We start from the raw sequence: 25,077 nt of genomic DNA, 5'->3' as shown, positions 1-25,077 counted from the left end.
GTATTGGTATCGGCAATGATGGCCTTGTATTTATTTGGTATCATCAATACCAATTTTTTCAGTATCGCACACTGCTAGTTCACCACTAAAAAGAAAAAAAAGAGGTAATATCTCAAGATTTCAATTTACATCTGAAAACTCCAAATTTTAGTCATTAAATCAAAATTTCAGCATATTAAGTTGTCATTTTTACTTACAGATAGATAAAAAGAAATCACGGGCATTAACAAATTTCCATCCCATACTTCTAAATGTAAGAAATCCAAAATTATTTCTGGATGGTCAACTTTGGTATTTCTTGAATATCAAACCTTTCTCAATTGTAAAGGTTACTAATGGTTTTTCTTTAGCGCCTAAAAAGCCAAAATTCGTGGTGCACTTGAAGGTAACTCCATTAAATGACCTGTAGGCCACCGTCGGATCATTTTGAGTAGGTTTGTGACGTTTTCTTAGACATAATAAAGATTGTTTTGGGTGACAACATTTTGTTTGGTCGCCTTTTTCTTGGGTCTTTTCTTATTTACCGTACTTGTGGTTTTTAACTGAGCTAAATCGTGTTTCTTTTTTGTTTTTTTGTGGCCGTTACGTCTTGTCGTTTGGAAGCTCGTTAGCTTGTGCCACTTCAGGTGTCTCTGGAAGTTACTAAGCCTGAAAGTTAACGACACTTGCCTCCGTTTTACCAGCGCTTCCTCTTTTACTTTAACCACATGCTGATACTTCACTTCGTGCAGCAGCGATTCGCACACACTAGCTGAACAGCTCATGATCACAGACACATCATCATTTTCACGCCCTGCCAGAAGTTTTTAAAAACCTCTGCATCCCTGTCAGCTATTTTTAACTGTATACCATCGGAGGAGCACTTCAGGATCAGTCAGGTAAGGTTAGCTCAAGTTTTTGTGTGTATGTGTGTGTGTTATTTTTTTTTATCCGTTTGGTTGTTTTGCTTGGCTGAAAACGCGCAGATAAGACTTGTCTCTTCTTATTGTTTGATCACAGGAAACTGGTACGCGTTTTAATCTAGGGCCAAGTTAAAATCAGGATTTTAAAAAGCTCTAGTGCTGCCCAAGCTCAAATTGAAAGTGTGTGTTAAACCGCCCTTTAAACAAATGACTTACTGATAAGTCTCTTCATTTAGATTGGCTGTGTTTTCCATTTTAGCCACAAAGTGTACGCTGCTGATTGAACAAACAGATGAGTGGTTTTGATGGCAGTGCTTTACTGCCATTTATCACCCTGAGATCTATTTTAAGGGAGTGTTGTTGTTGTTTTAAATTTATTTTATTTTGTTGGGGTTGTTTTGAAATGATCAACTTCCCATAAACTATGTGTCACTGTATGAGCCCCTGCGGATGGCACAACATTCACAGTTATACAGGCCAGCGTGAGTCATTATATAGGATTAGTTATTATTTGGATTATGAATATAGTGAACTGTGTGGTTCTGTATGAGCTGTATTTTCCTTTGTTATCCTTGCTGTCTCATTTCCTGTAAGCACTCCTTTTGAGCTGTCACAGCAAATAACAATCACTTTACCTCACCGTGTTTCATTTATAATGTCGGAAAGGCTTTAAACGGCTTTCTGATAGAGGAAAAGTCATAATTTGACCCTTTTAAAACACTACTGTCTTTTGTATTTACATGAGAAATGTTGCAAAACAGCAATTCCTATGAACAGATAGAGGAAGTTGAACCTGTGTTTTGACATAGCTGACTAGAACGACTGTAAATGCATTATTAAAGGGAACAACCTGTGCTTTTTCTTGTTTTCTATTATTTATATATAGTGAATGATCAAATTAAAAAATAACAAAGGAACAAAAGTTAAGTAAGTGGGGTTAGCCTACCAGCAGCCTGAAGCGTCAAACTGCTGGTACACTGTACATAAAAGATGGACATGGCCATAGTGACATCACCTGTTGTTCATGAGTTCTCATTTTGAAGCACTGAGCCTAGCGTTGTTTCCGTCGCCATCTTGGTGGTTTGAAACTAACCGTGATAACAAGGCGGATCAGGCGAAGAATCCAAAGGAGGCTGCAGCCCCGTAGGCTGGTAGCTTGTACAGTCGTTTATTGGAGATAATTATTTTCAAAAAATTCAAGTTTGACTTTAACTCAAGAAGGCTTGAAACTACCAACCAATACCATCAACACATCAGAAATAACATTAATAACTGCTGTAACAAAACATTTTCCCAAGTATTGGATAAAGTGTTTATTGTATCCAACTTATCTTGAAAATAAATATAGAAAAATTAGAGGAGTCGCCCTCTGCTGGCCTTTACAAAGTATGCAGGACATGCTGCCTTCTTCCATCTTTTCTATACAGGTAGTGAGACTTTTTTTTAAATTTATTTATGAGGGGCAGCAAATCAGAAGAAATCTGAATTAAAGAGGAGGGGAAGTGGATCTATGAGTGTTTCAGATAGTAAATGACTTCACAGGCAGCACCAAGGCCCAGTATAAGATAAAAGTGGGTTATTTTGCATGCTGTATCAGAATAGACAAAAGTACTCTTGTAAAGTCCATGAATAAAGATAAGTTAGAAGGGATCTTAATAGTTTAACCCTTTAACCAGTGGAAACAAGTTACGTCATAAAAGTAGACCATCTATATGGGCGAATTTGCTGTTGCAGCGATGAGCATTTAACATTTGTCTTCTTAAATAATCAAATTCTTACATATTAATTTAAAGTGATTGTTCTTTGCCTTGAAAAATGTCCAAATTATGTAATGCTGACTATTTAAACTCCTAATTTAGACATATCAATGCTTTGTTATATGACCACTATTCCCTATTGGGGGAATTTTTTTTATTTTTATTTTTATTTTTTGAAAGAAACATAAGGATAGCAGTCTAAATGAAGCTTACTGGGACAAATGAATCGTGTCCAGACACAGGAGGGCAGTATTAGACAGACGTGACTAATGGTGAAACTGACTAAATCTCAGTGAAACTTTTACAGTTTTCCCCCACATCAGCCCCCCCTGTAATATTTAAATCTTTGTTCTTGTCATATTTTCCTGTAATTATACTCCAGTGCAGTTTCCAGTGAGCCTTTATCTGACAGTTTCTGTCCTGTCGTCTGGAAATAATATGTGACTTTTAAGGGTGATTAAGCACATACGAGTTGGCATTCTTGAATCAAGCGCTGGTTTAAATGTGCGTTTGTTTTTGTATTATCATTGTGTCATCGGGGACTCTTTAGGTAAGGTAAGGTAAGGTAAGGGTTTAGGGTTTTATTTGTCTATTGTCCTTGCAATTTTATTTACTAAATCACACATCATCTGCTTTTTCCCACAGATCAGTATAATCCCAGATGATTAACAGGGATTGATTAATAGCACTAACTGAAGTGTGTGATTAATGGATTACCGTTGCTTGATGGAGTCACTGGCTAAGTAGTTTCGACTGTTTTCTAAATCATACTTTGAGGGTGTGTCTGGGTCACTGCTACTATTACGGCATGCAGGATGGGCCAAACTCGCTCTGCTCTATCGCACAGCACTGCCACCCGTGGCAGAGCGAAATGGAAAGCGGGCGAGACAGCCCGTCGACTTCGTATCCGCAGACCTGGGAGCGGAGAAAAATCGAAAAGTGACCAGTTAAACAGGAATCCGATGAAAAATAAAGTGCTGTCGTATTTGGGAAGGAGAAAGCGAGACTCTAGTCAGGGGGAAGCAGATTTGGGTGGCGGAAACGCAGCTGGAGATCCAGCAACGCGCCGCGGCCACAGAGTAGGAAAGTTGCCGAGGGACGAGGTGGTGTCGGGGGTTGGGGAACAGCGAGCAGCCGCGGGTTGTTTTGAGACGCCATCCGGGCTAGATGGAAATACTGAACCGACACAGCACGTCGTGAACCGTGAAGCAACCGCTGGTTCATCCGATGCACCAGGCTTGGAAAGTAAGAGCTGTGAAGTCAGCGGCGCGGGCTGCGAGGAGCCGAAACCCGTGCGAAAGAACAATGCCTCGGATCCCCAGACGAGGGCCATGGAAGATAAGCCACTGGGGGGAAGCAACCACGATCCCATTGTGTCTCAGGATCGAGTATTAACTGGAAATAGCACGCGTTCATCCAACTCACCACCTCTGAAGACCTCTGACCCGGACACTGAGGGGATTTTGTCTAGTTTGGCCTCGGATCAACTTTTGGACTGTGGACTTTCAATTAGGGACGATCAAGCCGAGGCTACAATGACAAAAACCGACTGTAGCACCGTTTCATGCACACCCAAAGCGACCGGCAAACTGAACAGCAGCTGCCCGGTTGAAACAAAGAGCCAAACGGACTCTGATCAGACCAGCCAGAGTCCACCAGGAGGCCAAAGTTTCCCAGGAACCATACCCAAGCTCATCATAACCAGAGACCCCAGTCCGAACCGCTCACAGGTCGCATCGAACCTGCTGAGAATGGAGCCCAACACCGGCTGTCTGGAGCCTCAACCGGACGACGAGTCCCCCTGCTCGGACAGCGGCTGCGGAGGGTCTCCCGCTCTGATGCGGTCCCCCAGGAAGCTGTCCAACTCCTCTTCCATCGGCCTGTCCTCCGCCTCGTCCTTCGAGGAGTCAGAGGACGACTTCACAGGCAGCGACATCGAGTCCAGCCGGTCTCTGTGCAGTCCGGAGGATGGGACGGGGGTGAGTGTCTATTCAAGTCTTCTTCCGCAACAGACAACTTTTATAAAGTTTTCTGTTCAGTTGCTTGCAATATATTCTTCATAAATATTTTAAAAGACCTTCAGCTGGACTCTGACAAGAAACCATAAACTGGTCTTACTACCAAAGCTACCAAAAAATGAGTAATGCAAATATTGTGCAATTGACCATATATGATGGCATTACAGTATTTGAAGCTATTCTTTCCATAAACAAACATGTTGTTAGGTGTGACCACACTGGAACTCATTGTAAAATGAAAATCAATCAAAAAGAAAATGATACAAGTCGGTAACTGACTAGGTATTACATATTAAAATGTAGTACACACACCCTGCATAGGAAATGTACAGTAAACATTCCTGAGTCCTGTGTCAACCTCAACCACAAACACTTTATTTTGTCATCAAATGTAAACAGTGTGTGAGAGCAGGTGTGTCAGTCACTGCTGGTGCTATAAAGACAGTCAAGGAAAGAAATTTGTTTAATATGTGTCACGTTGATAATAAAAGGTCATTATTTGTCAGGAGGTGGAGATTTTTCAGCTGCTGTGGTGCAAATGAGGGGAAAAGGGCCCATTCATTCAGGAGAAATTTAAACCCAAAGGAGAGGAAAATGGTTATTATTGCCAGCCCCCACTTCTGTGTCCTTCCATCACCCATGCCACATGATCGCATGGCTTTGATGAGCTCAGCCTGAGGACCATTTAAACATTGTTTGAATGCATTTCTTAACTGCTCGTCATTCGTTTACAGTCAGCACTTTGAGCTGTGACCAGCCTTCGTTATTAGAGAGCTTAGCCTGCAGCCCCAAGAGGCTTACAGATTTTCCTCTCCTCCGTCCGGGAGAAGTAGCTTAAAGTTTAGTAGGAAGTTGTGATGATTTCCTCCGGTATCAGGAAGCTTTGATGCACTGTTGACTACCATGCATGGAATGCTTTAAAAACAGGATGTGTCTATCAGTATCTTCTTATCATCACGGTAGCTCTGTGAATGCTGAATGTCCAGGTTTTCATGCAGGGCCACATTACCAAGAAAGATTTTCAGCTGTCAGTGTTGTGATTCATACTGCGATGCCCAGGACATAATGATCTTCTGGTGGATGTGGCGGAAAACCCACCCTTTTAATTTATTTATTCATTTTCATAGATCAGGAAAGATTGAGAAATGCGTCACCCATGAAAATTGATGCACTTTGAAATTCACGGTCATACATTAGACCACCCCAGAGTCTCCTCTTTAACATATATTACTTTTGCTTTTCTCCAAATTGTTTAGTCCTTCTCAAAGAGCTGCACCAAACACAGGCCTCTTGAGACCACCGTGAGGTGGAGACAAGCTCCAGTTGATGTTTAATGATTTGATTATTCCTGTGAGTGAGGATCTAAATGTCAAAATAAAGACAGTGTGGGCAGCTTTCTTCCTTCATGCATGATTTTACAAAACAAAGTTCAGCAAAAACTTAATATAACTCGTGTCACGATGGCTTAATTAGATTAAGTATAAAAATAACATCCATATCGAGTCCACCCATCTAGTGATCTCAATCAACTGAAAGATGAACATTTTATCCACAGAAGTTTGTCTGTTACTGTCGCAGCTTTAGTTGAGATCAAACATTCTTTCGACTTGTTTCAAATGTAAAACATCACAAAAAAATGAGAAAAACCACACCTTAATCTCTTCTAAGAAGCCAGTGTGGTATCTTCAGATGTTTGTTTTTCTATGTTCTGCAGTCTTAACATGCAAGCAGTGCTATAAAACAGAAACACTTTAAATCCTCGCATTCAAAAAGGAAAAACGAAGAGTTTTTGCTTGAAAATTATAAAAAATAAAACGCCTATAATTTATAATACCCCCTCATGTTTACCGTCCCCTTTGTCAGTCATTCGTTTAGTGTAAAGTCCATAAAATACCTCTGTCATGTTCAGATACACATTTCTGCAAACATATTGATTCACATATTGCATGTTTTGAGTGAACAGGACAGCGGACAGTGTAATTTCCTGGCTATTATAACAACACGCAGGAAGTGAGCAACCTGAGTAGTTGCACTTGAGGTGTTGTAACAAACAGGATGACGCTGGCCTGTGGTTTCTGATAAGAGCTGGTTTTAATGGGCATGTTTTGTCATATGTGCAGCTGTGTGGAAAACGCTTTTGTTTGTTGTAATTAATAGAAAGAGGGAGTGTGTGTGGCCGTGCCGTCAGCTCACAAACAAACCTAACATTTTCTTCATGAGGTGACGTGAGCAGATACTTGTTCGCGCATGCACGCACACAGACACACACACACAGAGCGATGCCGTCTTGCATTCAGAGTTCATTGTGTGTCATGGAAAATTGGGCTGAAGGCTGAGCCGGTTGCTAGGCAACGTCTTTGCCATATATGGTGTTTTTTTTTTCTCCTTGTGTTGTTCGCTCCACCAACAGTGTCTACTCTGTCCCTGACATTTGAATGCTATAAGATATAAATTCCTGCCAACGTCTGCTGTGCACAGCAGCGCCGATATTTTTGCATGATCATGTCTTCCATGTGAGACACTCTTTCTCCCTCTACAGTTTGCCTGCACTTATATAAAAAGGCTTAATATTTTCCTCTTAACACACTGTGAAACATACAGTGGAACGGAAAACAAGAGGAAAATTAGAGTAAGCAGACAAAAGAAGGAGCGCGCACAGATGAAAAAGATGCAGCGAAACTTTGAACACGTAGCCTACACTTGATGATTATTCTTATTTATGCATGCTTATTCACTCATGAGCCACAATTGCAGACTTGTTTTCCGTCCCACACATCACTCCCACAGCACTTATACACAAAATCCACGATACAGGAAAGTCCACGTTAGTTAAAAGTTAGCTTCGCTTTTATGTATTTATGTGCATAACACAGAATTACCTGATACAAGATGTATCAGGTTAAGATGTAACGCCCGCAATGAAATAAAATCCAGTGGTGCAGGAAGCACCAGATTCAGAGTAGCAACGCCTCGAGTAAAAATTCTCCATTACTTCCAAGCAAATCATTTGCTTTTGGAACGTTGGCTGTTTCTTATCAACAATCTATTAAGGAAGTAAAGAGCATCATATCTCTTAACCCTATATCACACCTATAAAACTGTGCCTAGCTGGATCATTAAACATGTTGTCTCTGGAGTATTTTTTAGGTCGCTGTTCTGTTTTTGTAACTGTGCGCATGTGCTTTAGTTTTTGCAATGTGTGACATTTTTAATGTTATATGGTTATGCTCCGGATCTTATCTTTGAATACATGCTTCTGCACTTTTGTTTTTCCTATTACTGTCTATTATTTCCATCCATCTCCCAGGGACAAGATATGAAAATGAGCCTGTATGACTTCATCTGGCACATTCACACTATGGACAATGTACACTGTACACTGCCCCGTTTTTAACAAACAAACAAAAGACAAACAAAAAAACAAGACCAACAGCTTTTGAGTAAAAGTACTCACAGCGTTTGGAGGGGGTGGGGTGGGGGATCATCATTTCCTTCATTACATAAAATTAAAAGACGTGCATACAGTTAAAGAACACAATACTGGATCACAAAAAAAATCCAAAACCTGGAAAGCAGTGAGACTTAACCTCCTGTCATAAAAGGTAGAACGCTGTCATTGATCCTTTCTAAACCAGCAAATCAAATTTTGCTCATATATGCCATAACCCCCACACATGTCCTCATGTGTATAAATAAGTAATTTTGTTATTATGACTTGATGCACAAACACAAACTTTTAGTGTGGTTTGTAAAGTACAAGCAAAAAGCCGACTTAACCAGCCAATACATTTAATGGACTCCCAAGTGAGATATTGCTCATTTTTTACTGAAGAAAGATGTTACCAAAAATGACAGTTCCATATAAGGAGTCCTTCACTCATAAATCTGCAAGTTAAATACTTAATATGCGAGCTGGAAAGTGAGCTGCTTTTCTTAGCTCAAGGTTTCACTGGAACTATATCAGATTTTATGTAAATAAGAGTTGCCAAAATAATGTTTTTATAGTTAAATGTGCTCCGCAAATAGAATCGGTCGTTAGTGGAAAATCATTAAACAACACACTGAGATGTAATGTAGGTATAAGAGGTCGAATACTTCCAAGTATTCAGGAAACGGTGATATTAAAGGGAAAAAGTAGCAAATCCAGCAAATACCAAATGTATTTTCATTTGTCAGTGATATCAGCTGATGACGTAATACCGTGTTTCTGGCACATGCAAATAAACATTTCAAATATTATCAGATAAAAGAGACATGTGAGTCTGTTTTCTGCAGATGGTTTTCAGGCGGAGGTTGAAGCCGGTGCCATCTTCTGTGCGTTCACTGGCCCACCACAGTGGAGCTTCATGAGCTCTGAAGACTTGAGTGAAGGGAAAGGGATGTGGTTTATATAAAGTAGTTTTGAGAAAAGGTCTCTAAGAGTACCTGAAAACACGGTTCGGGTTTGCATACAGTATGGTGTCACTCTTGTAGCTGACTGTCGTTTGACAGGTTTAGTTTTGTCCCCGTGCACAAACGCACAACTCCGTAGGCCACATAGTAGTCAAGACCTCATCATGCAGACAAAAGAGGAGCTGTGGGACTATATGGAAATGTTTGTTGGCTCTACCCCCACCTGCACTGAATCTGGCAGGAGATTGGCTAAGCATGAGGCTCAGGATAGGCCCAGAGGGGATTAGAGGATGAGAGAGTGAGACAGGAGAGAAACAAAGGTTTACACTGGGAGAAAGCGAAGACGGCTCGCAGAGTGGGGGATTTGCGCCTTCGGGGAGACGGGGTGAATGATTTCAGGGATGAACTGCGAGTAACAGGACTAGTTCAAACAGGCAGAAAGTGGCGAGAGCCAGAAAAGGGACAGCCTTAGGACACTTGGTGGATATGTTTGATGACGGCAACAAAGAAATTGAGAAAGCGTGAAGAAATCAAAGGGTGGAGTACTAAAATTCTGCAATGGTGCAAATTGTGAATTAGAGTGACAAAAAGGAGGTTGTAGAGACGCACGAGTGATTATTTATCGGGCGATAAAGGAGACAAACAAACACCAAAAATTGACAGCTTGACTAAAGGTGATTTACCAGAGGAAGACCGAGCAGACAGTGGACTGAGTTAAAGGACGTTATAGATGACTGTGAAGGATCTCACGCCCACAGGGAGGCACGCGTCCCTGACGTTTGATTTAAGAGACCCTGTCCTGATGGCGGGGGGCATTTTGTGTTGGTTGCGTTCTCGTGTCGTCTCCGGGGTCGTGTGTATCTGTGTCGGCACCTGCCTCCTCCTCCGCTACTGCTCCGTTTGCCAGGTAAGAAAAGGGTCCAAAAATAATTATTGAGAGAGCAGAGATACTGATTCAAATTTAACCTACCTCAGCCACTGTTATAAATGTACGCTGATGTCATGCTTCCTCAGAAACATGATATAAGGGGAGATTGTATCAAAGAGACTTGGGTATTCAAATAGAAATTAAAAAAAGATTGCTGTTGTAGCTGTTACAGCATATGAGGGCTATCTGGCTCGCGTTCAGCCACAAAGAACTGTATCTGGGTTAAGAAGCCAGTAAGCCAGTAGCAGCAGGCTCACCATGCTGTACACCAAGTGCTGCTATAACAGCTAAAAAGTAAGGTTTTGGAAAGGTGTACTAAATATTAACATTATAATTTAATAGCACCAAAAGTTGAAGTAGCTCCCACAACTTGTTTTACCCAGCTGATCATTACAGGCCTCATTATGGGCTATAATTATTGAAGATGGGTCTTTTTCTCCTGACCACAGTGGCCTTTGGTGGCGGCTGTGCACATGGCCACAAATGGTCTACATATATTTCAAGGCAAAGAGTCTGTTACATTACTCGTGTTATTTTTTGACAATTTTACAAGCAAAGATGTGTTTTAATTTTTGAGTAATTTAAAAAAAAAAAACCTTGTTAACTGGTGAGTCTTCTTTAGTGGGCACTTATTTCTTTTATATGCTGGAAAATCGCCACTAAAGGGCTACTGAAGTGGCAGTGAAACACCTTCCTCGTCTTGGATGCATACTTTACACATCTAAAGCAGAACATTCATGGCCCTTGTAACGTCTCTTAGCAGCGCCATTGTTGTCATTGTCTGCTGTGCTGGGAAGTGTTAGGGCCGGTGACATTCCTGGAATTGGATCCCATAGGTCTAGGAAATATGAAAAAGGGATGGGAGCACTACAGGGGGAAAAAAAAGAAAGTGGTAAAAGCAAGGGATCTCTGTCTGTTTCAAAGAAAAAAATTTAAAATAACCTCAAATGGGGGTTGATATGATAACTTTGTATGTTTGTGTTATGTGTACAGTTTTCATGAGTTATATAAAAGAAAGTGGAGATGGCGAGGGTTTGACTGTGTGGGGTGAAATGTGACCTCAGCATTTAAAACGTGTTTGTGTGTGTGTGGGACGGCTTCTTCGCTTTAAGCTGAAACGTCGAAAGCTCTTTATGTGCTCTTTGATGGGCTTCTGAACATTTATCAAACCACCCTTTTAAGAACGCCTTAATGTCCACAAGAATATTAGCAGCATTAGTATTTGGCAGTGCATCTGCTGTTAAGGAGGTGCATTCAGCTCCACAGAGGCAGCACATTAAGCTGTCAGCATAGGGCCATCAGAGAGCCTGACCTGGACGAGGAAAGTGAAAGAAGAGAGGCTGAAGCATCACGTTTCTCCCCGCTCAGGCCTTCTGTCACTGAACTAGTCTTCAGATGGAAACAGATGCTGGTAATGACTAAATATTAGTGAGGAGAAGAAGTAAAAGATTTGATAAGTAAACAGATTCTGTTTGGGCCACAGGTGAATGCTATTTCTGGACTTGTGCATTCAGAAAACTAATATTTATCTGTGATCAGTAATCACAGCACGTCGTTACAGCTGGCAGGAAATCTAGTCAAATATTCAACTGTAAACTAAAAATGTTTAAATAAAGGTCGAGCATGTTTTGGGAATTTTAAGAGTCTTTCTAGAGTCTCTGGTGACAGTTTTCTTGCCTGAGTGGAAAGTTGAAATGTCGCTGGCTTTTGTTGTGGGTTCATTTGGATATTTTCCCTTTGAGTTTGAATATAACCGTTCTTTTTGCAAATAAAGAGAAGAGGAGTTTTGCTGAATAGGCTGAGATATTTGTATTTATTTGAAGTCTAATCAGAGATTTCGGTTAAGGTAAAGATCAGCTCAAACACATCCTGAGAGACTGTATGGGGTGTCAACAGGCAGTGGAAATAAGCAGGCTAGTAAGAGAGAAAAGAGAAAATAGATAATAGAAGTGTTTCATCACTGTGATCCTGCACATCTATTAGTGTTTGTCACCTTCATTTGCCAAATGAAGGTGTGGTTTGCTCAGTTAAGTGAGCAAGAGGAATTTTTGTCATGTTGAAAATTCAGTCGTTTACGTCACATGTGGTGAAGTGCTGTTCTTCACCCAGACGAGGCTGAGGTTAGAGTAAGGTGAATCTGTGGGTGTCGTTTAAGATTAAGTCCACAGCCGTCTCTCGTTGACTCTCTTCACCTTCGGCCTCTTGCTAAAAATCCTGGTAGTGACCTGCTCTCTGTTTTAAGCAGAATTTCTTTTTATTGTAGGCTTCGTGCCATCTCATGTTAAGATTAAACCTGTTATCCATCCTGGGATCTGAGGTTGAGAAACTGATGATAAAAGATTTAAATGCACACTCATTCTAGTTCTTAGAATGGTTACAAACTTACATGTTTGATTCAAGTTATCGCACTAATATACCAGAATAAATAATCCACAATTAAAGTAAAACCCTTTGGAAAGTTTCATCCCGATACGTAAAACTGCTCCTTCTCCTTCAACTAAAAAGTGTTTTTAAGGCTTTCAAACTGTTGCGAACAGTTTAAACTTGAAGCATTTTTTCCCCCTTCTTCTTCTTCATTTGAGGTAAACGCATACGCAGTGTTTCCAGTGTGTTTATGTTCCTGGATTAAGACTGTTTTACTGTGACAGTTTCCAAGAGCAGCGGGGGGAAGGAATGCAGAGCAAAGGGAAGAGCAATCTCTCTCTCACACGCATACAGAGAGAAATAATTTAGTTGTAAAAAGATAACTTTTATGGTTATGGCCTCTTGCATTTTATTACTCGCAGAAACCGGTTTTGTTGCCCAGTGCTAATTTTCTTTCTGCTCCTTTAACCTAATTGTCTCTGTGCTTTAAACCGGTTTGGTGCATAGAAGCATTTTAGGACTTAATCAGCTGAAATGTAAAACACACACACACACACACACACACACCCAGAACTGGCTGTCCGTTTGTTGTGATTTCCCACACACATGTTCTAATCAATCAGTATCAGGCGCCTCTCTAACTGCTTGCGTCAAAGCGGCTGTTGCACAGTGTCCTTGTTCTAGTGTTTCCCAACACAGATTACTGTAACCCACACACAGGCCCACAAGCTCGCAAACACGGAGGTTCTGTTTTACGACACCACAGCGGAGGCTTTGGTAAATGTTTTATGAATGGGCTTTGTCGTGTATGCGGCACACCTGGCCTTGGCTGCAGGGGAGGGTCTGTCCAATGTCTACTGATATGTTTGTGTGGGTATGAGGACAGTACAGGTTGGGTTTTCCTTTTAATGAGTAATCAGTCTTTTGGCCTGCACTCAGCTCAGTACTGTTTGTCCAGGAAAGAAAGCTCCTTTTCTGATTAGTCAGAGCTTCAGATTTATTATGTGTGTGACCGCCCATGCTTTTTTAAAAAACAAGGCGATGAAACCCTCTATTGTTTTTTTTCATCTTTCAGAGTAAGTCCTGGCACAAGCTGAAGACCATGGTTCACTGGTCCCCCTTTGTCGTGTCCTTCAAGAAGCGTTACCCATGGGTGCAGCTTGCTGGCCATGCAGGTATGTGTAAATGCAGGATATTTGTACACCTGCATATCAGATGCATTTATATGGAGGTTCCTTCTAAGAAAAGAACAAAAGATTTATGCTACTGTCGTATCTACTGAAAGGCTGGCAAGCATAAAGTTTAAGGGCAACAGTGCCGGCTCTATCCTGCTCACTTGTACGCCTTTTTTCAGATCTGCAGACAAACAAAAATGCACAGACATGTTGTAGTTTCTGATCTTTCTGTCTCATGCGTCATTAATTTTCTTTCCCTATCTTTCTCCAAGGTAACTTCCAGGCTGGGGAGTACGGGCGTTTGTTGAAGCGATACTGTGAGTGTGAGCAGCAGTGCCTGCAGAAGCTAATGACGGACTCTCTGCGCCCCTACGTGCCCGGATATTACGGCATAGTACAAAAAGACGACCATGACTACAACCTGATGGATGACCTGCTGGCTGACTTTGACTCGCCTTCCATCATGGACTGCAAAATGGGCAGCAGGTAAGACTTGGCACGTGACAAAGAGAGTGTATTTGTGTAAAAAGCATTTTTCCAAAAACAGCTTGTGCCTTAGGAAGGCAAAATGATTCTTGAGAGTTTACCTTCACGCACATTTACTCTTGAATCGTGTATGTAGAATGAAGGCTGTGCAAACATTTAAATCTAACCCAAACGCTCAGGACTTACTTGGAGGAGGAGCTGACAAAAGCCAGGGAGCGTCCACGTTTGAGGAAGGACATGTACGACAAAATGATTGCCGTGGACCCCGGGGCTCCAACAGAGGAGGAACGGGCCAAGCAGGGTGTCCTCAAACCGCGGTACATGCAGTGGAGGGAGACACTTAGCTCCACCGCCACCCTGGGCTTCCGGATCGAAGGCATTAAGGTATGAGGTCATGCTGAACACACAAACACATCTAGCCTGAAGACCTCAGCTTCAAGAGAATAAACAGCTGTGCTTGTTGCTGCAAAGACGTAAACCAATCAGTGGGAGTAAACACTTATCAGTTTGTTCACAAGACAGACCACGTGCACTGGGGTGAAATGGAAAATGTGGTTGGTTAACATGCAGTCATTAGGGGGACTGTTTGTTCTTTCGAAAATAAATCCGAGGCTGGTTATCAGTTTGTGCCAATAGTGAATTTGCATGCTACTCAGAGACTAAAGAAAAAATGTGATGACACGCAGTGTATTAAAGGCTCGCTGCAGCTGTATTTTCCAGTTGAACGAGTTCTGTGACTGTGGAATTTATTTAGAGCCATTTGTTTCCACCTCGAACCTCAACAAAACACAACTGTTAAAACCTTCTGTTGTCCAGATAGTAGCGTGAATCGGCATGTATAAGCTGAAGTGAGTCATTATGACATTTTTGATGGTTTCCTTTTTTTCTATATAGAGAGCTGATGGAACCTGCAACACCAACTTTAAGAAGACAAAACACAGAGAGCAAGTGATGCAGGCCTTGGAGGACTTTGTCGATGGCAACACTCAGATTCTGGTATGTTGTTCAATTGTTATGTTTTGTAAATGCAAAAAAGCAAAAAGCAGGAATCAGCAGCTGCTTAGTTTAACTCGGCCGGTGAGAAGAGGAAACGGCTATCGTGGCTTTGTCAGCTCCTCTGTAGGTCACTAATAGGTTGTTCTGTTATTTAGAGGAGTCTCTCACTGACTCGCATCAGACACACAGACAACAAGCTGTTACTTTGTTCTTAGATTTGTACAAATAAGACAACCAGATGTGGCATGTTCATTAGTAAATCTTAGAGCTGCTGCTTTATGCTCCACCGCTTCTCGGGTCTGCACTGTGCTCACTCTATACAGGACTTACATCCTTGTTTCACGCGGTAGCACCTGCATCAAACAAGGATGTAAGGTTTTACACTTACCTTTAAATAAGAAAGAAGAACAAAAAGTGTTTTGTTTGGGTTTTTTGGCTCCAATTTGCAAATTCCCACAGTCTCAGTTTCTGTGTCCTTTTTTTCTGTTTTCCTCAGAAACTCTACCTGCAGCGGTTGGAGGAACTACGCTCAGCCCTGGAGCAGTCACAGTTCTTCAGGACACACGAGGTGAGACGGACTCCGTTCTGACTTCTTCTAACAGACCTGTTGTCTGTGTTGCTGATTTGTTACAATCCCATCAGCGCTGCATACTTAAACTCACTGGTCTTGCTGGTTTATCGATTGCAGGTTGTGGGCAGCTCTCTTCTGTTTGTGCACGACGCCTCAGGAAAAGCGAAAGTCTGGATGATCGACTTTGGAAAAACGGTCCCCTTGCAGACACCTCAAACTCTCGACCACAGGACTCCCTGGGTGGAGGGCAACAGGGAGGACGGCTACCTGTGGGGACTGGACAACCTCATAGACATCTTCAGCACCATGCTCCCGGAGACTCCTTGAGCGAGACACAGGACTGCAGTAAGAGACTGATGGGATGTTGAAGAAGATTATACAAACTAAGAGTGACAGAGGAATGGCTAACAGAGGGCCACCACTTCAGTTACTCCTTTCAGGGCTCACACCAAGTGACTTTATCAACTTGTACCAGTGTGAGAAGGGTGGGCGAAGTGGAATATGCCAAAAGGTTAACGTTATGCATTATGTGGAATAAGGGGGCGGATGACACGAGCTGTTAAATTTAAAGCACAATTGTAACTTTGTTTTGTTTTACTTGGGCTGTGGTTTATTTTCTGAGAGTACAGGCCTCTGCACTCATGGACCTTTAGCAGTCACTTTTTATTGCAGAGACTCATCTCGCTCCTCCTCACAGCTCCCTCTGTTGGCGAGAGGTGGCCAGAGCAGCCACCTCCTCAGCCGTGATCTTGACCAACAGGAGCGTGTTTTTGTTTTTGTTGTTTGTTTGTTTTTTTTAAACGAGCCTCTGAGGAGTGTTGGATTTTTGTTTTTTTTGTTTTTATCATGGACCACTTTTGATGACTAAGTATACAGCAACACTAAAAGCAGTGGTCAGACCACGTGTTAACTAACTCAGCATGTAAATACAGTTTAATTTAACTTTGTTTTGTTTTTTCCTGCCTTGGTATAGCCTTCTTACTGTGTTTGTATGATTTCTGTGCCTGGCTTTTTAAAAAAAGAAACTGAGCTATCTGATCATTCCACTTGCAGTGGACTCGTGCTATTTTACTTCCAAAAGAGTTCACCCAAGTATGAATCGATTTACATTGAAATCCCACAGTTTTAACTTTTCTTGGAAACAGAAAGTTTTTTTCTTAATTGGACTTTTGTATGAAAATGCAGTGATTTTTAGTAAGAAGCTCGACAGCCTTGTTTGTCTGAAGTTTGTTGCACTATGGATTCTCACAAAGCCATTGAACAAAACATGTCTGTGCGTCTCCAGCAGAGGTTTAAGTATTGGGTTTACTGTTCAACGTAAATATTTCTGCCTGTTATCTCGATTCGCTGATCAGTGTTGCTTTAGTCTGTGAAACTGGAATTACCCGATTAATCTGATCAGTTCGTGTGGGCTCTGACTTACACACAAACTCAAAACCCAAAAAAAATAAAAATAAAATCTGTGTATGAGCGATGACGGGTGTCTGAGTAAAACAGAGGTTAAAGGACACCGCTGTAAACATAATTAAGCTAGGATAGACAGGAGGAATGTGGGTATTTACATTTTTGTATGCAACATTGAAAGTTTACAAAGAAGCGACACTGTTATACGTGCAGGCCGTGCTTGTGAGCATGTGCATCAGATCCCGACGGGAATGTGACGCATTGGTGAACGTCAAGTGTCCAGTCTTCCTTTGACAGTGTCAGGCAGCACTGTTTAGGTGGGTGGGGGTGTGGGCATGTGGTTAACTCGGCACGAACATTTCCCACACAAGTGCTGTGAACGCGTGACTTAACAAGATTGGAATTCGAATTCAGGAGTTTAGATTTTTCATCTCCGAAGGGTAAACATGGCAGGAGAGACGGATAGTATAGTGTTTACAAAGTGTTAAAAACCTTTGCCCAGAAAGTCTCTATATTTGTAAAATGTCAAACTATCAGGTTTTCAAAGAGGGTGCTGCTTTGTAAGCAAGAAAACTGGATTCGTGACCACATTTTGTATTTCAAAGGCAGCGCTTTTCACAGAAAGAACAGACGGACTGATTGAAACTGTTTATAAACCTCTGCTTTGTCCAGACGGTCGTGGATTACAATAAAATGAAAGTGGAGAGTTTTCAGAGTTTTGGGGGATTTTTATTGTAATTTTTTTTCAGTTCTTTGTGCAAACACACACACACCAAATCATATACTTTTGTAAAAGAGCGCTGAATCAAGATGATCTAACATTTAATTATAAATTTAACACTACTGTAAGAATATGTCCTGTTCAGTCAGCTGTGACCTTTTATCACAAGTTTCTAAATAAAACCAGATGAATCATTTTGTGTTGAACTGTCCCTGAAAACTGAGATGGTGGAAACTTTGTGTAAAAACTAGATGACAATTTATTTTTGGTTGATAAGAAAATTAGCAGTCCACAAGTACAGAGACAAGAAAACCACCTTAATGAAGATCAGAATCAAAATACTTTTATAATCCCAAAGGAAATTATGTAGATGTGACAGAAGCTTCTTTTTTTTTAAATTTTTATAAGTAAATTAGGAATCAAAGTGCTAGTTTATCATTTTGGCTGTAGAAATTTCACATTTAGATGAACTTGCATGATTTAGAGGTCATACTATGCCTCAGCGCTGAGGAATGGCTTGCGATTTCCATCATCTGTCAAACATGCTGGAGGCGCTGTTATAGTATGGGTGTATCGATGGTGTGACTGCTGACAGAAGCAGCAGGACGACTTCTGAAGTGTGCATGACTTCTGCTCAAATTCAGCCAAACGCTGCAAAACTGGTGCTTCATAAACAACCTACAAGCTTCTTAAGGGGGACAAACTGTAAGCTTATAAATGGGTTAGTCACAATTATTTAACTAAGCCGGATTTTTACTTGGTAACGGGCCTGCAGGGAGGAAATAAAGCATTTCATAACATCCAGCCAGGCTTCATGCAGTCGCCAACTGCAAATGAGGTTCATCGGAGCAGATTTTATAATTATCTTAGTTTATCTGATTGTCTTTGAGCCCATGGAAACTGATGGGCTGTTCACATTCATTTGTCTACTCACACATTTTAAGAGTGCATGATCAAAATGACTTCCGCGTCTTTCTTTTTTTTTTTGTACAACAATGGTTCAAAATTAGAGAGAAAACCATGATTTCACACACCAGTTACACAAAATTCTGACGGCATTGCAAAATCAACAAGTCTTCTGATCTTGTCACACGTTAATGGCCAGTGTGAGTTACGGGTTGAAGCCAGCATGTATCCTGTAGTGTCTGTAGGATTTGAGTTGAAGGAAACTGAACATTTATGGCTCTTATAGATGTTTCACCTCCTAACTGAAAGGCTTTTTCAGTTCTAAAGGCTAATGAGGAGTCTCGGGTATTCAGTATGTCTTCAGTGTGGTTTTTACCGTGGAGGCGGTCTTTAACTCACCCTGTAATCACGCGTCACTGCTACATGAGTCAAGATATAAATTCTTTGAACTGCCTTCAATTGAAGCGGTTAAAACTACCGTGATGTGGATGATTGAGGACCTGCACAACTAGAAGTATGTTTTCAGCGCCTGACAAAAACACTGCAACAACCAGCACAGGCTTTTATCGCCTGACATATTTTCTATGCTCTCTGCTCCATAAAAGCATTCATTTGAATGACAGAAAAGTAAACCTGTTTGATTTAGCAGTGTTTAAACAAGCTCAACAGCAGCCAGAAAAGCAACATTTGAAACCCTATTTCTCCACTCCTGTTTAAAGTGGGGGGTTTTTCACCTCACTCACTGTTATCACTGTCAGGAGGAATTTCCCCCGACATGCCCATCCTGCTCCTTCCAATATTTTCTGTCAAAATGTTTTTAAAGCCGCCTATACTGTGCAAATAAATGTGATAATAAGCGGCAGCATGAGACATATATATATATATATATATATATATACACATATATATATATATATATATATATATATATATATATATATATATATATATATAGCTTTTACAGTTAAACTGACACAATCCTTGTTAGTGGAAAATTATAAGACGACTACACATTTTACAAAAACAGTGACCAGAGCATGGCTGAACATGTGGGTGTGGCTTCTCCCTGATAACCCTTACTTTAAAGCCCTTTTAATTAAATAAATAATGTGTGTCTGCTTCACTGTGTGGATCTTGTGTGGAGCATCACCGCCTTTCCAGCCAGACCGGCCTCCACCCCTCCTTTGGGAACCACATACTTGGTGCCATCACTGGCTCTCTGAGGGTCCATCATCCTCAGCTGCCCATTGCTCTGAGCTACAGTGTCCAAACTCCACAGCTGGTAGCGCAAGCTTTTACCTTGCTTAGCAAGGATGTAAACATCTCTGAGCGCCGTGCTGCCGGCGGGACAAGATGAGCTGCTGTCGGCGGCGAGGTAGAGCCACGGCAGAGAGGGATCAGGCTGAACATGCTCTTTACTCACACTCCCCTGGTCCACACCGAGGAGAACGCCTGGAATGAATAAACTCTGTTACTGTGTGGTCTGATTAGTCAAACTAGGCTCACTTTAAGGGAAATCCTACATAATAAACCCTGCCTTAGGTTGGGTTAGCTATTCATTCTTACCTGAAGCAACTGCCCAGTGCGCTCTGTGGCCACTACGCTGGCACGGCTCGTGGTTGTAATCCTCGTCATAGCTGTAAAAACTGTCAAGGAGTTTTGCTTTTCTCTTTAATCACAAATCCAAATCTACTGCTTTTCCTTCACAGCAACCCTTTCCCCATGGTTTGGTCCAGGATACGGGATGAGAACAGGCTGTCTCCCCCACAGGTGTGAGATGATGGCTGCAGCATTATTACCACTCAGACCCCCCGAAAGGAGCTTGGCCTTGCAGCCACACACCTCTTCTGCCAGCAGGGCCATATTGTCAGCTGACAAAATAAAAAGCTTAATGAGAACATAAAGAAATCAAAATTCACCAGCTTGAAACTGAATGTTTACTTGCTTGTGAAACATTAAATTAAATATCGGCTGCAAAATGTGTCATAAAGTTCCAAATGTTTAATCACAGCCTCCACCTGTTTCTTTTGCGTTTTTTTTTTTGCTCCCAAATACAAACAGACCTGAAGAGTTCACACATTTTTATTTTATACCCGAGAACATTTCACCCTGAGCCGTGTATCCCCTGCTCAGAGCTGTCTGAACCACCGTCTCCATGTCGACACTCAGCCGCGGCTGCCGTAGGTAAGCAGCCATCCACAAAGCCACCAGACCACACCTACAAAGTTACCAGAAATAACACACTGAACAAATATGTCACCCACTCACGTAAAAGAAGTCAGGTAAACCAAATAACTAAAAACAATAAAATACTACAGAAGTTTAAAATTGTTGTGGAAACTGGCGTGCTATGCAACATACTTCTTAACCAAAAATAGATTGAGTTGTTGAGTGACAGGTATTACAGTGACACTTCACTTTAGTGACTTACTGTGGACCATCTTGAATGAGTGATGGCACGTAGGTGTTCGCCAGAATCCACTGCAGGTCCTTCCTGAAACTGAAGAACAAACAAATGGCACTGCATAACATGAAGGCATGGAGCTTGTTAACCGTTTATCTGCTGCACTTACACAAATGAAAAAGTTTTTTTCTCAGCCATGAATCAATTCTAAGCATCAGTTCCATATGTTGTGTCATATTATCTGCATCAAAACTGTAGCAGTTTACGGCATGTGAGTGTTTCCTATCCCCAACTGTTTCTAATCCCTGCTTTCTGATTCTTTTATAGTCACGTGTTAATCAACTGGCTGATAACTGTATTGGCTGCTAAGGTTTCAGGATACTTTGAGGAGTCAAATGCCAGCATTATAAAAAGCTTCTTTCACAGGACTATCATGTACAGTACTGTGCAAACGTCTTGAGCCACCCTTCATTTCATCCCGTTTTGCTATAAAATTTGAAATAGGTTGTCTTTGGATGATGACTGCTTTTCATTCAATTCAATGGAATTCAGTTTTATTTATACAGCACCAGATCACAACAACCGTCGCCTCAAGGTGCTTTATATTGTAAGGTAGACCCTACAATAATACATAAAGAGTAAAACTCAACAACCATACGACCCCCTATGAGCAGGCACTTTGGCAACAGTGGGAAGGAAAAACTCCCTTTTTAACAGGAAGAAGCCTCGAGCAGAACCAGGCTCAGGAAAGAGCCGCCATCTGCCGTGACCGGTTGGGATGAGGGGGGAGGGGAGGAAGACGGGACAAAAGACATGCCACGGAAGAGAGCCAGAGATAATTAATAAGTAATGATTCAACTCAGAGAGGTCTATTAACACATAGTGAGAGAGAAAGGTGACTAAAGAAGCACTCAGTGCATCATGGGAATCCCCCAGCAGCCTACACCTATTGCAGCACATAGTTAGTGCTGGATCAGGGTCACCTTTATTCCACTGACACTGTGTTTGGAATCATTGTCATGCTGAAAATGAATTTGTTGCCAGTTAGATGCTTTCCAGATGGTACTGATGGTGGATCAAAATGTGATGGTATTTTTCTGCATTTATAATTCCATCTCGTGTAATTCGGCATACCTCAGCCTTTTCTCCCTGTTTTCCTTCCTTAAGAACAGCTTCTTGAAAGACACTTTCAGTGAGACCATTTCTGATGAGGCTTCAGTGAACAGTAGATGGATAAACTGAAAGGCCAGATCCATCTGATTCTGCTTCCAGTCTTTAATGGATTTCTTCTTATTTTACAAGGACATTTCTTCCAGATATTTTTCATCTGCTGAAGTTTTTTAGGCCTTTCACTTCTTTTGTCTTCTATTTTGCAATTTTCTCAAATATTTAAGAACACACTACACACCAAGCAAAAATACCATTTTATGTCTGCCAAATTGTATTATCTGACACTTTTTCATAGATTCAACTAAAGAAATGGGAACAAATTATGTTTTTATATAATAGGCTGCTAGTAACAAAGTGCCCAAAGATACAATTTAAAATAAGTACTTTTCCAAGTTGTCTGTAATGTGACTCACACTGACAACGGTTTGAGTTAGGTTCCCTTTTTTATGCTATGATTCATAGGTCAATATTAAGTTGCACAAAAAAGATTATTCCTCTGAATAAACGTCAAATGGGAGGACTGGACTGAGAATGAGTGGAAAAAGCAGCCAATGCCCAAAGAAAAACTTTTCAAAGACCTTCAGAAAGTCTGAAGAACTATTGTTAAAGACCAATTTAAAAAAAATGACAAGAAGGTCTCACTCTTGGCTCAGGACTTTTGCCCCAATCTTGACATTCAGTTTTATTGACTCCATGTCAGAGATATATTCAGGCAACTCTCTGTTCTTGGGGTTAAGCTACAATGCAATAATATCACAATATAATAGGATAATGCAACTTTGTAGCAAAGTTGTAGTAGTACTCAATACAAAACAACATAACCATCAGAGAAACACACTCTTTGTATACAGTCCATTGTGGTGTCTGTGCGTGTACTATTTTTAAACTTTTTAATTAAATAACAAATCTCTCACTTTACTACTGTCTTTCATCCTTCCTGTGAGATTCATTTTCATCACTGCAAGCTAGTTAAGGTCTCTCTTTACTTTAATTCATAATTACAGCCATTTAGGTATATTACAGTTATTTGTTATATTTTGTAACTTTGTAGCATTATTTCATTTAGTTTAGCTAGTTACTGTTCTTAACGTCTTGGAGCAGCTGTGATCACATAATTACCTGTGTGATTAATAAAGTATCCTGATTCTGATTGTGGGACACTTATCGACTCATAAGTTCATCCGTTCAGACATCTGACCAGGATGCCTCCAGGACAATACAGGAGAGGTATTTTGGGCCGGCCCAGGACACACTGAAGAGATTATATCTCTGAGATTTTCCCGAGCAAACCCACTGTCCCCTCAGGAGAGATGGAGGAAGATGAGAAGGAGGTCTGCTGCCCCCACCACCCACATAAGTGGCAGAAAATAGATGCATATATTGCTCTGTCAATACTTTATCTCACTGCTCACTGGTTCTGGATTATATAACTGTACATTCTGAGATGTGTCCTGGTCCGTGGGTTTTGTTATGTTTTAGGTTTTCTGGACTTTAGATTTCTTTTCACTGTTATTCCTTAAGATTTTTATTTTTAAGCTTTTTACTTGAATTCTGGTTTATATTGGTTATTAATAGGTAACTCTTTGTTTAGCCTAGCCTCCCCACGTGTCTTCTTGTATCTTGTAGTTAAGTTGTTGTCTCTGTGTTAGGTGTCCCTCTGTTACATTACTCACTTGGTGAATCCTTGCCTCTTATGTTTGGTTTTTAGTTCCTGTGTCTTTGATTAGTTTAAGCGCATGGTTGTGTTGTTTGTCCCTAAAAACATCATCAAAGATAAGTTACACAGTCATGGCTGATTATGCTGCACATGGATTTTTAATCAATAACCTGTATGGCTGTGCTGGCAGATGAAACATTTGAACTGCACAATGGATCCGCTTGATCAACTTGAGCATGACTGTGTGTGACAAATGTCTGCCAAGCATGTGAGCACTTAAAAATGTGCAGATTTATGTGCAGATTTATCAATTTTCCACACAAAGCGAAAACATTCATGATAAAAACCTGACCTGGTCTCCCTCTGACTGATCAGCAAGCAAGCCTCTGTGTGATCTCCCTCTACAGCACGTCTACTGCTGGCTATAGTCTGATACAGCTTCTTCTTTGGTGCTGACGTTTGAGGTGGTGTACATGGAGCAGGTGGAGGAGGTGGAGGCGGTGGAGGTGGCAGGGAGCATTCCATTGACATCTTCTATCCTGAGGAATTCTGGACTAATAAAGTAGAAATTAGTTAGAAAACGGGGGCAAGCTGCAGCAAGCCAGTATAAACTGTAATTATAGAACCTGCAACTACCTGCCCAACTTCGACTTCTTCTTATAATAAGCTAATAACTAAACCTGTCAACATACAGGACCAAATGACGAACGTTATTCGATGTTGGAGACTATTTTAGTGCAAACTGGTGTGCAGAAATCATATACAAGTACTTGGTTTATGGTCTTTTGTACACTTACCCCACACCCACTTATCTAACTAGCAAAGCCAGCTAACGACACCCGGCTTGTCCCCATATTTGGCAGTACTACTCTCGCGCTGCGTCTTCTTCTTCTTCTTCTTCTTTGTGTAGTCACTCCTCAGGAACATAGAAACATACCGCCCTCCAGTGCATCTAAATTATCTCAGTACCAACTGCAAAATTAATACATATGACTCTAACTGCTAGTTAAATATGAAGCTAAAGATAAATTATAAGAATTTAAAAAAGCGCTAAAATAACCCGGACTAAAATATGTGCCACACCATAATCTGAACTCTGAGAAGAATTGTATCAGAATGTCTGCCCCTATGTTATATTTTTAGCCAAAACTGTGACACAAAATGTTATGTTGCCACAATGATTGGAAACAGCTACAACAGGAAAAAAAAATAATAATAAAATGGGA

The 25,077-nt window shown here is 41.1% G+C and overlaps 2 protein-coding genes across 5 annotated transcripts; one reads left to right on the top strand and one right to left on the bottom strand.

Annotated features, from left to right (window-relative positions):
• The first annotated feature begins 484 nt into the window (after positions 1 to 484).
• Positions 485 to 17,908, top strand: itpkcb (inositol-trisphosphate 3-kinase Cb). Its single transcript, XM_082501944.1, has 8 exons — positions 485 to 878; positions 3,305 to 4,638; positions 13,437 to 13,536; positions 13,809 to 14,022; positions 14,202 to 14,406; positions 14,917 to 15,018; positions 15,515 to 15,586; positions 15,707 to 17,908. Exons 2-8 carry the CDS (start codon positions 3,475 to 3,477, stop codon positions 15,914 to 15,916), a joined length of 2,067 nt encoding a protein of 688 aa, XP_082358070.1. The 5' UTR covers positions 485 to 878; positions 3,305 to 3,474; the 3' UTR covers positions 15,917 to 17,908.
• On the bottom strand, positions 16,413 to 25,054 carry actmap (actin maturation protease). Of its 4 annotated transcripts, none has more exons than XM_082501956.1 (8): positions 24,649 to 25,054; positions 24,488 to 24,531; positions 24,204 to 24,400; positions 21,052 to 21,120; positions 20,714 to 20,838; positions 20,362 to 20,491; positions 20,187 to 20,257; positions 16,413 to 20,072 (listed from the first exon to the last, which is right to left on the bottom strand). In XM_082501956.1, exons 3-8 carry the CDS (start codon positions 24,380 to 24,382, stop codon positions 19,741 to 19,743), a joined length of 906 nt encoding a protein of 301 aa, XP_082358082.1. In that variant the 5' UTR covers positions 24,383 to 24,400; positions 24,488 to 24,531; positions 24,649 to 25,054; the 3' UTR covers positions 16,413 to 19,740. The 4 variants fall into 4 exon arrangements, with proteins under 4 accessions (XP_082358082.1, XP_082358080.1, XP_082358083.1 ...); XM_082501954.1 differs by having other exon boundaries at positions 24,204 to 24,405; positions 24,649 to 25,053; XM_082501957.1 differs by lacking the exon at positions 24,488 to 24,531.
• Between the last annotated feature and the right edge of the window lie 23 nt (positions 25,055 to 25,077).

The sequence above is a fragment of the Aulonocara stuartgranti genome (assembly GCF_965226115.1).
Source record: "Aulonocara stuartgranti genome assembly, chromosome: 14".
Classification (NCBI taxonomy): Eukaryota; Metazoa; Chordata; class Actinopteri; order Cichliformes; family Cichlidae; genus Aulonocara; species Aulonocara stuartgranti.
This window is presented reverse-complemented; position numbering and strand designations above follow the sequence as displayed.

What these genes read in the sequence shown, in the direction of transcription:
- itpkcb (XM_082501944.1), top strand. Translation starts at nt 3,475, where the DNA reads ATGGGCCAAACTCGCTCTGCTCTATCGCACAGCACTGCCACCCGTGGC. An exon ending in GTCCGGAGGATGGGACGGGG is followed by an intron (nt 4,639 to 13,436) that starts GTGAGTGTCTAT and finishes TTCATCTTTCAG; the next exon opens with AGTAAGTCCTGGCACAAGCT. An exon ending in ATGGCAACACTCAGATTCTG is followed by an intron (nt 15,019 to 15,514) that starts GTATGTTGTTCA and finishes TGTTTTCCTCAG; the next exon opens with AAACTCTACCTGCAGCGGTT.
- actmap (XM_082501956.1), bottom strand. Translation starts at nt 24,382, where the DNA reads ATGTCAATGGAATGCTCCCTGCCACCTCCACCGCCTCCACCTCCTCCA. An exon ending in ATCAGTCAGAGGGAGACCAG is followed by an intron (nt 21,121 to 24,203) that starts GTCAGGTTTTTA and finishes TTTGTTCTTCAG; the next exon opens with TTTCAGGAAGGACCTGCAGT. An exon ending in GCACTGGGCAGTTGCTTCAG is followed by an intron (nt 20,073 to 20,186) that starts GTAAGAATGAAT and finishes TATTCATTCCAG; the next exon opens with GCGTTCTCCTCGGTGTGGAC.